At 43.1% G+C, this 13374-nt stretch overlaps 1 protein-coding gene across 6 annotated transcripts in view; it reads right to left on the bottom strand.

The window, feature by feature from the left end:
• Positions 1-13374, bottom strand: part of amot (angiomotin) — an 84703-nt gene that overhangs the window by 61186 nt on the left and 10143 nt on the right. For 5 of the 6 annotated variants that reach the window (XM_061803438.1, XM_061803439.1, XM_061803433.1 and 2 more), the window contains exon 2: positions 10767-11727. In XM_061803438.1, the coding sequence (XP_061659422.1) occupies positions 10767-11665 (899 nt within the window). In that variant the 5' untranslated portion in view covers positions 11666-11727. Of the gene's footprint in view, positions 1-10766; positions 11728-13374 lie in introns of those variants that run through there. The other variant, XM_061803437.1, reaches the window with a different exon arrangement.

The following is a 13374-nucleotide window of genomic DNA, read 5'->3' as shown; positions in this document are numbered from 1 at the left end:
AAAATATTGGTCGCATTGGAAAAATAGGCAAAATTGCCAGATTTGGTGCTTTGTATGCAAGAGTCACTCACATTTGAAAAATGTACGGGTGTGGTCAGTTATGCTCGCAGATGAAGTTGCGGGTGTGATTAGGGATGGAATCTCAAGACCTTAAAATAATTTACTGGATTAATATAACATAACTGTAAATTAAAAATACAATAAATACATAAATAAAATAGAAAACTAAAATGGTGGATGATAGTCTAACGTCTTTTTTTTCTCGATCGATCGACGCAATGAGCACCCTTGATGTAACTGAATTTCCTTTGACATGGCAAATTATGTTGATGACTTTCGATGTAAATGCGCTTGCAATACGTGAAGCAGCTCTGAACATGCGCTTTCGGTCTAACTTCTGTACATGCTTCGTGTGGTCAACTTGCATTTCCTGTTTCCGGGTGAATACTGGTTGTTTTGGAGCAGGCTTGTTTAGTTAGCGTTTATGAAATAAACACGTAAATTAATGTCAAGACTACACAAAATAAGCGACGTCTTTCAATATCTATTTTTTCTACTCGTAACGAATTTTACGTGCATGATTTTTCATACTCGACTGTGCAGATTTGTGAACACGGAGGCGTGCTTGTCAAATGTGAGTGACTGATAAACGGATCCCCATGGGGCGATTTGGGTAGACGGCCTTGGACTGTAAAATATTAAGGGGTTTTCAAATATCTTTCCAATTATTTCCAATGTTTTTTGAAATTCCATCCATTATTTTCTGAGCCGCTTATCCTCACGAGGGTTGCAGGAGCACTGGAGCCTATCCCAGCTGTCAACGGGCAGGATCGTGGTACACCCTGAACTAGAATATGTGTAATGAAAAATTTGATACATACATTAACATAATGACCTATAAAGCAGGCAAAGCTATCTTGGCAAATCCATCGAAGAAAAGATATGTTCATCTTGAGAGTGGTACGCAATCTTAGTAGATGGAATTTTGCTACACAACCAAATATATTTTAAATATCCTGAAACATTGGCCTCCATCATTGAGGATATATATCCCATCAATTAAGGGTGCCGGCTGTTCCAGTTACATTTATAGTTAATCCAAAATATCTGTTCTTTTTTCAGCTAACACAAGTGGGTTATGGCACCCACCCAACTTTCTTGGGGCAGAATAAGACGGATATAGTGAAAGTGACCGGTAAGCGGCAGGAACATAGGGTGACCTACAAAAGTGGAGGTCGGAACACGCAGGTGGATTATATATTGTACAGACAATGTAATCTGAAGGAGGTTACTGACTGTAAAGTAGTGGTAGGGGAGAGTGTAGCTCAAGAGCCTAGGATGGTGGTGTCTAGGTGTAACTCTGGTGGTAGGGAGGAAGATTAAGAAGACAAAGGTGGAACAGAGAACTGTGTGGTGGAAGCTGAGAAAGGAAGAACGCTGTGCGGCTCTCGATGGAGAGGAGGAGCTCCTGGAAGATTGAACTGCTACAGCCAAGGTGATCAGAGAGACAGGCAGGAGAGTACTTGGGGTGTCTTCTGGTAGAAAATGGGAGAAGGAGAGTACTTGGGGTGTCTTCTGATAGGAAATGGGAGAAGGAGAGTTGGTGGTGGAACCCCAAAATACAGGAAGTCATACAAAGAAAGAGATTAGCGAAAAAGAAGTGGGTCGCGCCCCGTTCCTGCTTCGACGGGGACCGGTCCACGGTCGTCCCCGTTCCTGCTGGGGAGTTCTGATGGGCCACCCCGGAACTGGAAAGGCTTCGGGATGGCTGTGATGGTGATTGGGGCGGTCATGGCTTAGGTCCTTCTCTCCGTCATCCTCTTCGCTCCTGATGGCTCCCAGCCGCTTCATGACCTGACCTCGTTGGTGACCAGTCCACGGCTGCCTCCTGGCCAAGCCTTGGCGGCGACCAATCCCTGCTTGTCTCGCAACCAAGGCGTGGGAGGTTCTTGTAGTTGCAGTTGCATGCCTTGATCTGGTTCCTGCTTCGCCTTTGGGTTCCTCACCGAGGCCGTCTACCCAAATCGCCCCGTGGGGATCCTGGTGCTTGGCGTCCGGGTCGTCCTCCTGACTTGTCCAGCCGAATGCCTCGCGTTTGGTGGCCAGACAGACTGGGGTTGGGGAGGGTGGGGATGCCCTTCCCCGGACCCCCTTCCACTCGCCCCTGGATTTGTTCATTTTTGTCTGTGTGTTTCTTTGGTTTAGGCACGTCTGGGACCCGTGCCTTAGAGGGGAGGTATTGTCAAGCTCCTGGCTTCCAGCCTGGGCTGGGCATGGCAAGCCAATCAGTAGACACACACCTGCGCCTCATGAACTCTAATGACACCCAGTATATATAGGACCCTGGGGACGACTGGTCCTTCGCCACATCGTTGCAACTCATGCCCCATTCCTGCACTCCCGTATCTCTGATCGTGAACCTGTGTGTACCGACCTCGCCTGTTCTCCCACCGACCCCTTAAGCCTGACTCCTTTGACACTTCTGCCTTCTTTGATCGATCTCCCGTGTACCGACTCCTGCCTGCTCGCGAACCTGCTCTCTATGCCCGACGTCCTGACTACCGCTGCTGCACCTGACTGTCTGATCCCCGACCTTGGAACAATAAATGTTTTTTCCGAATTACCTCTGCGTCTCCAGAGTCCTACATTTGGGTCCTCCCTCCGTCTCGATGGGTCGTGACACCGAAAGGGTGATCTATTAGATGATGTGCGGATTTGAGCAAATGTAGGATAAACAGGGGGATAATGAAGAAATAATTGTAAATATAATTAAGTAACTGCTTCTGTCTACAATGAAGAAATGATTTGCTCTGCTGCAATTCAGTAACTGTTCCTGCCTGTAAAGAAGAATGCTTTGCTTCTGCCTACAATGAAGAAATGCTTTGCTCTGCTCCAATTCAGTTACTCTTCCTGCCTGCAATGAAGAATGCTTTGCTCTGCCTGCAATGAAGATTGCTTTGCTCTGCTCTAGAAAATGTGGTAGCAAATGTAGGATAAACTGGGGGGGAAAGTAGGAATAATTGTGAATATAATTATCACACATCTGTTTCCAATAAATTCTTTGCTCTGCTCTAGATAATGTGGCAGCCGCCTAACAGGAGATAGCAAGAATAAAAACATCTAATCATCAAAACTGTTAGAACCAGGAGCACCTACTGCCTGTTAAAGAAATGATGACCACACATGTACTCAGATATCTTCCACACACATGCACACACACATGAACAAACAAGTACACTTTCACAGTTTCCAACTATGTTTTGTTTGCCGTCTTCTTTGTGTAACATCCATGTAAATAAGGGGCGTCTTGAAACTAAATAGAGTTGCTGAGGAGAGGAAAATCAGAGAGTGCAGTGGCGCATTGTACGAGACATTTCCTCTCCTCTCTCCTCGCGAGCTGTCAAACTTGAATTGGTGTCTTTGCATCCTTTTTTTCCCCAGTTTAATGAATGTCTAATTGGTAAACCTGACAATCAGGCATGAGGAGAAAGCTCATTTTTGCTTAAACTGTTTTTCCAAAATAATTTGTCTGAATAAAAATAACACTAAATACTTTTTGTACAGTAGAAATGCTAACCCCAAAGCCACCTACGGCCAAAAGCTCCTCCTTTTCAGCTGATGATTTCGTGCAGTTTTTTACTAAGAAGTAAATAAAGCTCAATAGGAATGACATCAAAGGCACCGTGCCTCAAATCTGGGATCATTGCAGGCACCCACCCAGCCAACCCTCTCTCATTTTGAAGAAGCCAGACTTGACAGAATTCCTTGGTGCGGAAAAACAGACAACGTGCATGCTCGGCCCTCTTCCTGAGAAACTAATATAAGAGCTTTTTTTAATCTTAGGACTTTCAACCTCAAATATAGACAATTTCTCTCTTCTGGTACCTACAGCTTTAAAGACAGCCGTTATATGAACCCTACTCAAAAGACCCAACCTCAAACCTGAGATTCTTTGCAATTGGCCAGTATAAACTCCCATTCATTTCTAAAATTCTTGAAAAAAAAAACTGAAGTAGATCAGCCGAATGAACATACGACCTCGAGCAATCCATTTTAACTTCTCCAGTCCTGATTCATGGCAGACTACTCTACTGAAACAGCCCCTGCAAAAATGAAACATGACCTTTTGAGTAGCTATGATTTGCTACACCTCAACAATATTTATACATGAGCTCCTTAACCCTAAGAATAAAGAGCTGCTGATTATTGGCCCTGCTAAATGAACACTTGTTCAGGACACCACTCCGACTTTTGACAAAAGCACCATTACATATATATATAGAGTTGTATTTCTTTATAATCAGAATCAGATTTAATGGCCATGTTTGTAACAACACACGAGGAATTTGTCTCCAGCAGTCGCTGTCACCCCGGTACGACTTTCATGTTGAGTACTGAGAACAAGAACAAACAAACTAACAAGAACCAAGAACAATAGACATTCAATTATCCATCCATCCATCCATCCATTTTCTTAGCTGCTTATCGTCACAATGGTCGTGCAGGGTGCTGGAGCCCATCCCAGCTGTCAACGGGCAGGAGGCAGGGTACACCCTGAACTGGTTGTCACCTAATCACAGGGTACATAGAGACAGACAACAATCGCATTTACAATCACAGCTGCACTAGCAATCACACCTCCGAGCAATTTAGAGTGTCCAATTAATGTTGCATGTTTTTGGGATGTGGGAGGAATCCGGAGACCCACGCGGGCAGGGGGAGAACATGTAAAATCCACACAGGCGGGTCCAGGATTGATCCCAGGACCTCAGAATTGTGAGGCCAACGCTTTCCATCTGAGCCACCGTGCCGCCTACATTCAATTAATAGGAAACTATTCCTAATAAGAGACACAGTTGTACAAGATCCAGTCTTCTTCATTTAGAGCAGTTTAGAGTGCATCAACGCCCCACATTATGTCAAGCTTATACAGAGTGTCCTTAACCCCTTCACGGTTCACCAGTATACACCAGTGAAATAACAATTGTGTAAAGGGAGCAGTTTAAAGTGACGAATCGTCTGATAGTCTACAGCAGTGGTGCTCAATGTGTCGACTGACTGGTCAATCGCCGAGGCAGTTTTGGTCGATCACGTGACGTGTGCCCCAAAAAAAAAGAAAGTTGTCAGCCGAGCATTCATTTTTTCGCTTGATTCAGGTGTGGCAGATGCATCGATCGCACACATATAAAGGCACGTTCTAGCAAGCTGGCTTCCTATTTACGGTCTCTCTTTTGCTTTCTCCATGGCAGTTGCGGTGATGTGCGCATGACCTCCCCGTGCCGTGAGCGGCTCGGTTGCGCCGTTGATCAGGAAGACTGAGGAATACTACACAGCCGTGAGCGGTGCCGCTCACACCGCCGCGGGCCGCGTAACTAGTTAGCATGCTGGAGTCTCGTTCGTTATCGGAATTAACCAGGACCCGGCGTGACGGAGGCTGCAGGACGGCCCGTTGTGCGATTGAGCTCTCCACCGGCACCCCAGTCCCCAGCCCGTGCGAGCATGTCCTCCGTCCCGTTTCAAGCAGGAGGTGTCAGAAAAGTTACCACAGGGATAACTGGGTTGTGGCAGCCAAGCATTCGTCGCGATGTTGCTTTTTCAACTTTTTAGAATTATGTTTATCAGCATGATTCAGTAAATGCAAGATATAAATCAATCATTCTATTGTATGACCAACACAATATTTGATAAAAGACAAACTGGTTCATTTACTGACTTGAAATCAAAATGTCTCATGACTGGTGAGCTCATACAGGGTTCATACTCAGTCTGACCAAAAAAATTTAAGGGCTTTTTAGGGGCATTCTTATGGGCTGACACGAAAAATTTAGGGCTGACACGGAAAAAATTTAGGGCCATGGTGGGAAATCAAGAGTAAGGAAAAAAAGAACCGTTCTTGGTTCATCAAATGTTCCAGTACCTCAGTACCTGTGACAGTGATCATCTGTCGCCCCTTGTGGTAGTTCTCATTGATATGACCATTGTCAACGTCTTCACATAACAGTATACAGAAAAACTGATTCTAACTACAATTGCAACTATATACACAAATGTCTTCTACCGATGTCTGTCTCAGCACCGCTACTCTAGCTCCTTGAGCCTACCCAGTGCCTCCTCTTTGTTGCTGCAGAGGTGCCAAAGTGGCTCTCTTGTCCTTTGCTCTGCCTCTGAGTGCATTGGCCTCGGTGATAAACCTCAGCTTCCTCTTTTCTTCTGCCTCCTCACACAGCCTCTCAGCCTTCTCAATAAGCGTAGATATGTTAGTCTCTATTCTGGCTTTTTTGGCTTTGAGGCAGTAGAGATGAAAAGTGGGCAGCGATGCCAAATGGAGCCAGGTACGAAGTCTTCCTTTCCGCACAGTGGTAGTTTTTCGCAATGTCACTGTCTGGGAACATGACTGCAAACACTTTCGAATTATTTTCACAACATTTGTAACTGTAATGGCTGCAGATCACTTTTAAAGTCCACATGATCTCTGCCTTTAACGAGTCCGTCTTCGTGTATTGAACTACGTTCATAAAGCCTGACTTCTGGCTGGACAACTGCAGGTGCGCATTAGGGATCGCAAACAGTTACAAATAACTGGTTATAACAGTTTTTTTTAAAACCGAAACCGTAATCAGACTTTCGAAATCGGTTAACATTTCCAATCATTTCTTCTGGTTCTGGTACTCCACATTGCGCTATTTTTTCAACATCATTTCCACTTTTTTCAAGTTTTGCTGTTAAAGTTGGACTCAAAAGAACATTCAGTTGAATCAAAGAAACATCAAACATGGCATCGAGGAAACGCTCCAAAGTATGGGAGTAAACTTGTTTTATTGGCTTACATCAAAACACTACTCGCATAACGGGGGGAACTCTGAACTCATCACTCCGGAAGAGTAACAACAAAAACAGTCCGTGCGGAACCACGCACCCCAACTCGAGGTCCCGCGGGTGAATTATGTAAACACCACTATGGTACCGGTTTTTTGCTACAGCTGTTCGGTTAAAACCGGTTATGAAAGTAAGCGGTTTTTTCCGATCCCTAGTGCGCATGCACTGCTAGTACCACTGCCTGAACTTGATGCTTCACTATCTTGATATTTTAGAAACAGATTCATACCAAAGGAAGATGAGATAGTCTTCGCCAAATCAGCGTGTCTCCTGTTTTTCCGGTGCGACTCCAGCGCTTTGATGCCCATTTTTCAAGCTGGTAACTCTGCTTGCACAGATGGCAGTAAAACATGTGCCGATCTTTTGGATCTCGACGAACCCAGCTCCCAAACGCCTTACTTCTTGAAAAATGCACTTCCCCGTGATACAAGTTGGATCGATGAAAGAACTACGCTCCGTCGTAACGAAGACGAACAGAAATGCCTACTCACGGAAACAAACAATGGAATATCGACAAGATGGCGACTAGTTGTCAACACGGTGACTTCCGTTGACAATTTCCGGCTGATTTGGACGCCCGACGGATCACTATTTTTTTTTAAATCAAAGATTAATTTATTTTTTAGGGAGAATTTTGGCGGTAGAGGTCTTCCCTTTGATTTTTTTTAATTTAAGCCCTTTTTAGGGGCTTGACCGGTTTTCGTGGATTTTAAGGACTTTTAGGAGCCCCTAAATGCACCTTCAAAAATGTTGGGGTTTTTAGGGACTTTTAGGGCCACGTGCGAACCCTGCCCTGAAAATCCGTAATTGTCAATAAAAATCTTCTCAAAACACTATTAAATGTGAGAGGATTTAACATCACATTGTCAAAATAGAGTACATATTAAATGACGTATTGAATACATTTTTAATGCAAAGCACTAGATTTCCCCTTTAAACCAGCCATGTCAAGGCCGGTCTTCAGTTTCCCAATGACCATTTGGACGATACAGAGGAGTCATGGGAGAAAGTTTTTTGGTCAGATGAGAGCAAAACATTGTTTTTCTTGAGTTTTCAAATGCTTATTTGCAGCTGTATCACACAAATAAATCGTTAAAAAAAATCATACATTGTGATTTTTCTTTTAGATTATCTCTCTCACAGTGGACAAGCACCTACAATGAAAATTTCAGACCCCTCCATGATTTCCAAGTGGGAGAACTTGCAATATAGCAGGGTGTTCAAATATTTATTTTCTTCACTGTATATTACTCATACTAATTGGGCGGCACGGTGGCGCAGCTGTAAAGAGTTGGACTCAAGAGTTCTGAGGTCCAGGGTTCAATCGCGGCCTCGCCTGTGTGGTGTTTGCATGTTCTCCCCATTTCCGCCCACATTCCCAAAACATGCAACATTAATTGGACACTCTAAATTGTCCCTAGGTGTGATTGTGATTGGTCGTTTGTTTCCACGTGCCCTGCGATTGGCTGGCTACCAGTTCAGGGTGTACCCTGCCTCCTGCCCATTGACAACTGGGATAGGCTCCAACACCCCCGCGACACTTGTGATGATAAGCGGCTAAGGAAATGGATGGACGGAATATTGATTGGACCAGCAGGATGTGAGGTTGTATCTCAACAACGGCGCATGGCACAAAATCGTAAGTAATAGTGTGTTTGCACTTATTTCTATATTGTACTGTACATTTTATATTTTACAGCATATATTTTTAATTGCACAATGATTAAAAAAAGTACAGTATCATTTTATTTTATAACTGGAATTCCATTCATTTCATCCATCTATCCATTTTAACGTTTATCCTATTTCAGATGAAAACAAAACAAAAAAAAACTTTTTTAGGCTGTTTTCGGCCTCAGATTTTCAGCTACCAAATATTCGGCGCATCCCTACCGGGCATTCCTTTGCTATGAATACTTCAGAATCAGAATTTAGCTTTATTGGCCAAGTGTGGAAAAACACACGAGGAATTTTTCTCCGGCAGTTGGTGCCGCCCTGGTACGACATTCAGAACAAAGAACAACAAAGTAACAAGAACAAGAGTAATTCTATTTGTAGGAACTGTTCCTTATAAGAGTCGCAGATGTGTGACTTTGGTATATTTTGAACAGATGAATGTGCTACCTTCTGAAATTTGAAAATTGCACCCAAGGTTATACCAGACTTGTGCTTGTCCACAATCTTTTCCTGATATCTTGGCCGATTGCTTTTGACTTATCCATGATGTTACACAAAGAAAGTGTGTCTTAGGTGTACCTAGTATACTACACACAGTTATGTCACCAATTAACTCAAAAGCTTTCAACAAACTGCTGGCAAAAGCTTCCAAAGAAACTCTATCATTACTTTGGTTTTCCCATTTTTTTAAAAGGCATCTTGCAATCTTTTGCATGCAAACTTCTGAATTTAAAGTAAGTAGTGCCCCGAAATTGCCTTAAAAATCAGTCTCTAAATTATTCTTGAATTTTGGTAATCCTAATTGACCTGGCCTGCATGCACGCTCACCACATAGGACCCCAATGCTGGAAAAAAGGCATCTCAAAGCTCACTTCAAGTTTCCTGAACAACATTTGGAAAAAAACAGTTAAATATTGAGAATATAGTATGGTCAGATGGGTGTAAGATTTAACTGGTAGGAAGCCATAATACACGAAATTTGGAGGAGAAATGGCACTGGGCATAAAAACACCAACCCAACAATGAAGTTCAGAGAAGTTCAGTGGGGGGGAGGGGTGATGGGGAGCTACCCAGAATGGCGCAGCTAATCACCAGACCTGGATCCATTCAAAAATCTGTGGAAAGAACTGAAACTCAAGGTCCATGAAAGAAGCCCACAGAACCTTTGAGATTTGAAGACTGCTTGTGTGGAGGAATGGGCCAAAATCACAGGAGGAGCAATGCATTCAACTAGTTTCTCCATACAGGAGGCGTCTTCAAGCTATCACTGCAGACAAAAGCTTTTTGTATAAAGTGTAAAACAAATACCAGTGAGGGTGTTCAACATGTTTTACATAATTACAACTTAATTTTTCATTAGATTTGTTCTATTTTCTTTGTTTGTATTGATTACTTGGGATGTTCCCAAACTGGTGAAATATTCAGGTCAATACACATTTGGAAGTACTGTATACAGTATTATGTGAGAAAAATGCTGAGGTTTTAAATCAGTGCTTCTCACTTATTTTCTGTTACGCCTCCCCAGCACGAAGAAAACAACTCGCGCCCCCCGAGTTCAACTAACAACAAATAATAACTTCATTAACATTGTTGTTTTAGTTGGTAAGATAAAAGATTTTAAGTGCAACATTTTGCCTGAAATTAAAAAAAAATGCTTGTTTAAACTGTAATTTTTTTGGACCAACTTATTGCACTATGTCATAGTGAAAAATGAAATTCAATAAAATCAATAAATAACTTCAAATTCAGGTCAGCAACATTAACTCAGGAGCACAATGTATAAAACACTCTAACTTACAAAAAGGAATAAAAAAAATTGTGCTGATTTTTTTCTTTTTTTTTTTAAGTCAAAATGAGGAAGTCATGATTAATGGCAACAATAAGGGCGTTTTCCAGTGCACATTTTTGCAAAGCGAGAGTTGAACAAGGACCTGCAACTCTCGGCTCGTTTTTTTCTTTAACTGGGACCTGCACTTAGGGACTTGCATTGAAGCAGGCAGTATCAGCTCCTCTGCTATGGTGTGGGTTTTTCAAACTGTTCAAGATTTTTTATTACAGTTTATCCTCCTCATTTCCATCCATTTTTTTATATTTTATATTGTAATAAACCTTTCCTTCATAACAATGTAAAATTTCTTTCAAAATGAGCCCAACCAAACAGCCTCTGTGAGTGTGCCAACCAGTATATCACTTGCATGATCTTTTTCTCTCACCTGAATGAGCCATACTCTGGTGGAGGGTGATATCTGACATGCGGAACTTCCCTTGAAAGCTCCCTTGGTCTCTGCCCCTGATGAAAAGATCCCCCAGTCTCTTGCTGCTTATGGGGTGACCTCATTCCTTTAAAAGGGTAGTCGGGAGGGGGGCCACGATGCTGCTTGTAGTAATCACTTGGCTGCGCTGGAGGGGAAAGCTGTGGGGAGAGTGAAGAGCTAACGACTGGAGCATGCGCCTTCACACCACTGGTGGCAAGGGAGAGCTGCATTAGCCGTTCGCTTAGAGAACGAACATGGCCTTGTTTAAGATCCTTTAGTGCGTCATCTTGGTGTACCTTCACTGCCCCATTGACACGCTGTACGGTGGGCCGACCTACTGTCCGCACCTTGGAATCAGTTACCCCAGTGACATAGAATGTAGCACCCACTGAGGTAGGAAGTGTGTTCTGTTGGGGCTGGTTGCTCTGTTGTTGATGTAAAAGTGGTGGAGCATGGCCACGGAAATACTGTGACTGAACTTTAGCTTCCTCATAACTAGGGAGTTCTTCTGGGTTTTGGCACTGACCCTGGCTCGTCGAACCACCACCACCACCACTGCTTCCTGCTCCTCCATTGCTTACACCACCACCTACTACCCTGCAACTTAATTTTTCCACACCCTCTGTCTGTAGCTCCTGCCCCTGAGGCTCCTGTCGGGCAATGTGGGGTGTCCTGGAAATGTCTTCTGAAGGTCCAACCTGCCCGCTCCCACCACTGCCAGTTCCAATGCATACCTGCTGTTGCTGCATCACAAAACTCAGATTCATCTGCTCCTGCAAAAGACGCTGCAGGACCGTACTACTGCCCCCTACAGCACTATTACTGCTTCTGGATGACTCTTCATTTGTGGTCCTCATCTACAGCGGGCATTGAGTACGAAGTTCAAAGAAAGCCAAGCCCTCTCCAGGGTCTTTACTTCCTAAAAAGAGCAGGTGGAGAATGATGAGATAGAGTAGAAGAAAGCATGGATGCAACTTTAATTTGGAAAAAAAAGGCAAAGGTGAAGGGTGTAAAGCGGGCGTCAACAACGTAATACCTGTAAGCCTATTCTAAGAGCTCACCAGTAATGAGACATGGTGATTTCCAAGGAATGTTGGAGAAGTGGGAAGTCAAAATTTAAACACTTGCAGTTTACAGAATTAAAGTGTTGCGTAATGATAACTATCAATTACATATTCAATTTCCTATCTTGTTAAATCATTGTAGATAACTGAAAAATCATGAACATAATCAGTGTCTTTACAGAATCACCATCATCTTTACTTTCCATGAATGTCAAAAATTGTCTCTGGTCGTTAGAGCCGGCTGTGATGAGCTGGAAACCAGTTCAGGGTGTACCCCGCCTCCTACCCAAAGCAGGTTGGGATTGGCTCTAGCACTCCCTTGTGAGGATTAGTGGCTTAGAAAAAGGATTGATGCATGGCTAGTTGTGATGACAGAATATTCTGTAATTTTAGGACAAAAACAAACTATGGAGAATCATTAAGCAATGAAAGTTAACTATTAATGTGGGAATGCTGATGGAATGATAGTTGTCCAAAATGATGCAGTCTTCAAGCAATTCAGAGCAGTTTGATGTGCAGTAATTAAAATTGCTGACTGTAAAGACATGGATTTATTGTTCAAAGTTGGGACTGGGTCATGAAAGCTTTTTGCCAATGTGGCTAAACAGTGTAAAAATATCATAGCCATACTTGTGAGTAAATAGTCACAACATTGTGTGTTCATGTGGCCAAACCTTTTGCCACACTTCGTCAGTCCTTTTCGCTGCAAAGCCAATAAACTTTTAACAATGTGGGACCCTTTACGACGACAGTGTCATCAATCAGGCGTAGGGCTCAAGGATGTGGGAAATATTGCAATATTGCCAGCAACTTTTTAGAATTATGTTTATCAGCATGATTCAGTAAATGCAAGATATAAATCAATCATTCTATTATATGACCAACACAATATTTGATAAAAGACAAACTGGTTCATTTACTGACTTGAAGTCACAATGTCTCATGACTGGTGAGCTCATACAGGGTTCATACTCAGTCTGACCAAAAAAATTTAAGGGCTTTTTAGGGGCATTCTTAGGGGCTGACACGAAAAATTTAGGGCTAACTACAATTGCAAGTATATACACAAATGTCTTCTACTGATGTCTGTTTCAGCACCCCTACTCTAGCTCCTTGAGCCTACACAGTGCCTCCTCTTTGTTGCTGCACAGGTGCCAAAGTGGCTCTCTTGTCCTTTGCTCTGCCTCAGAGTGCATTGGCCTCGGTGATAAACCTCAGATTCCTCTTCTGCCTCCTCACACAGCCTGTCAGCCTTCTCAATAAGCGTTGATATGTCAGTCTCTATTCTGGCTTTTTTGGCTTTGAGGCAGTAGAGATGAAAAGGGGGCAGCGATGCCAAATGGAGCCAGGTACGAAGTCTTCCTTTCCGCACAGTGGTAGTTTTTAGCAATGTCACTGTCTGGGAACATGACTGCAAACACTTTCGAATTATTTTCACAAGATTTGTAACTGTAATGGCTGCAGATCACTTTTAAAGTCCACATGATCTCTGCCTTTAACGA

The sequence above is a fragment of the Syngnathoides biaculeatus genome, chromosome 18 (genome assembly GCF_019802595.1).
Source record: "Syngnathoides biaculeatus isolate LvHL_M chromosome 18, ASM1980259v1, whole genome shotgun sequence".
NCBI classification, from domain to species: Eukaryota; Metazoa; Chordata; class Actinopteri; order Syngnathiformes; family Syngnathidae; genus Syngnathoides; species Syngnathoides biaculeatus.
Note: the sequence above shows the minus strand (reverse complement) of the source record. Positions and strands in the feature narration are given on the sequence as shown.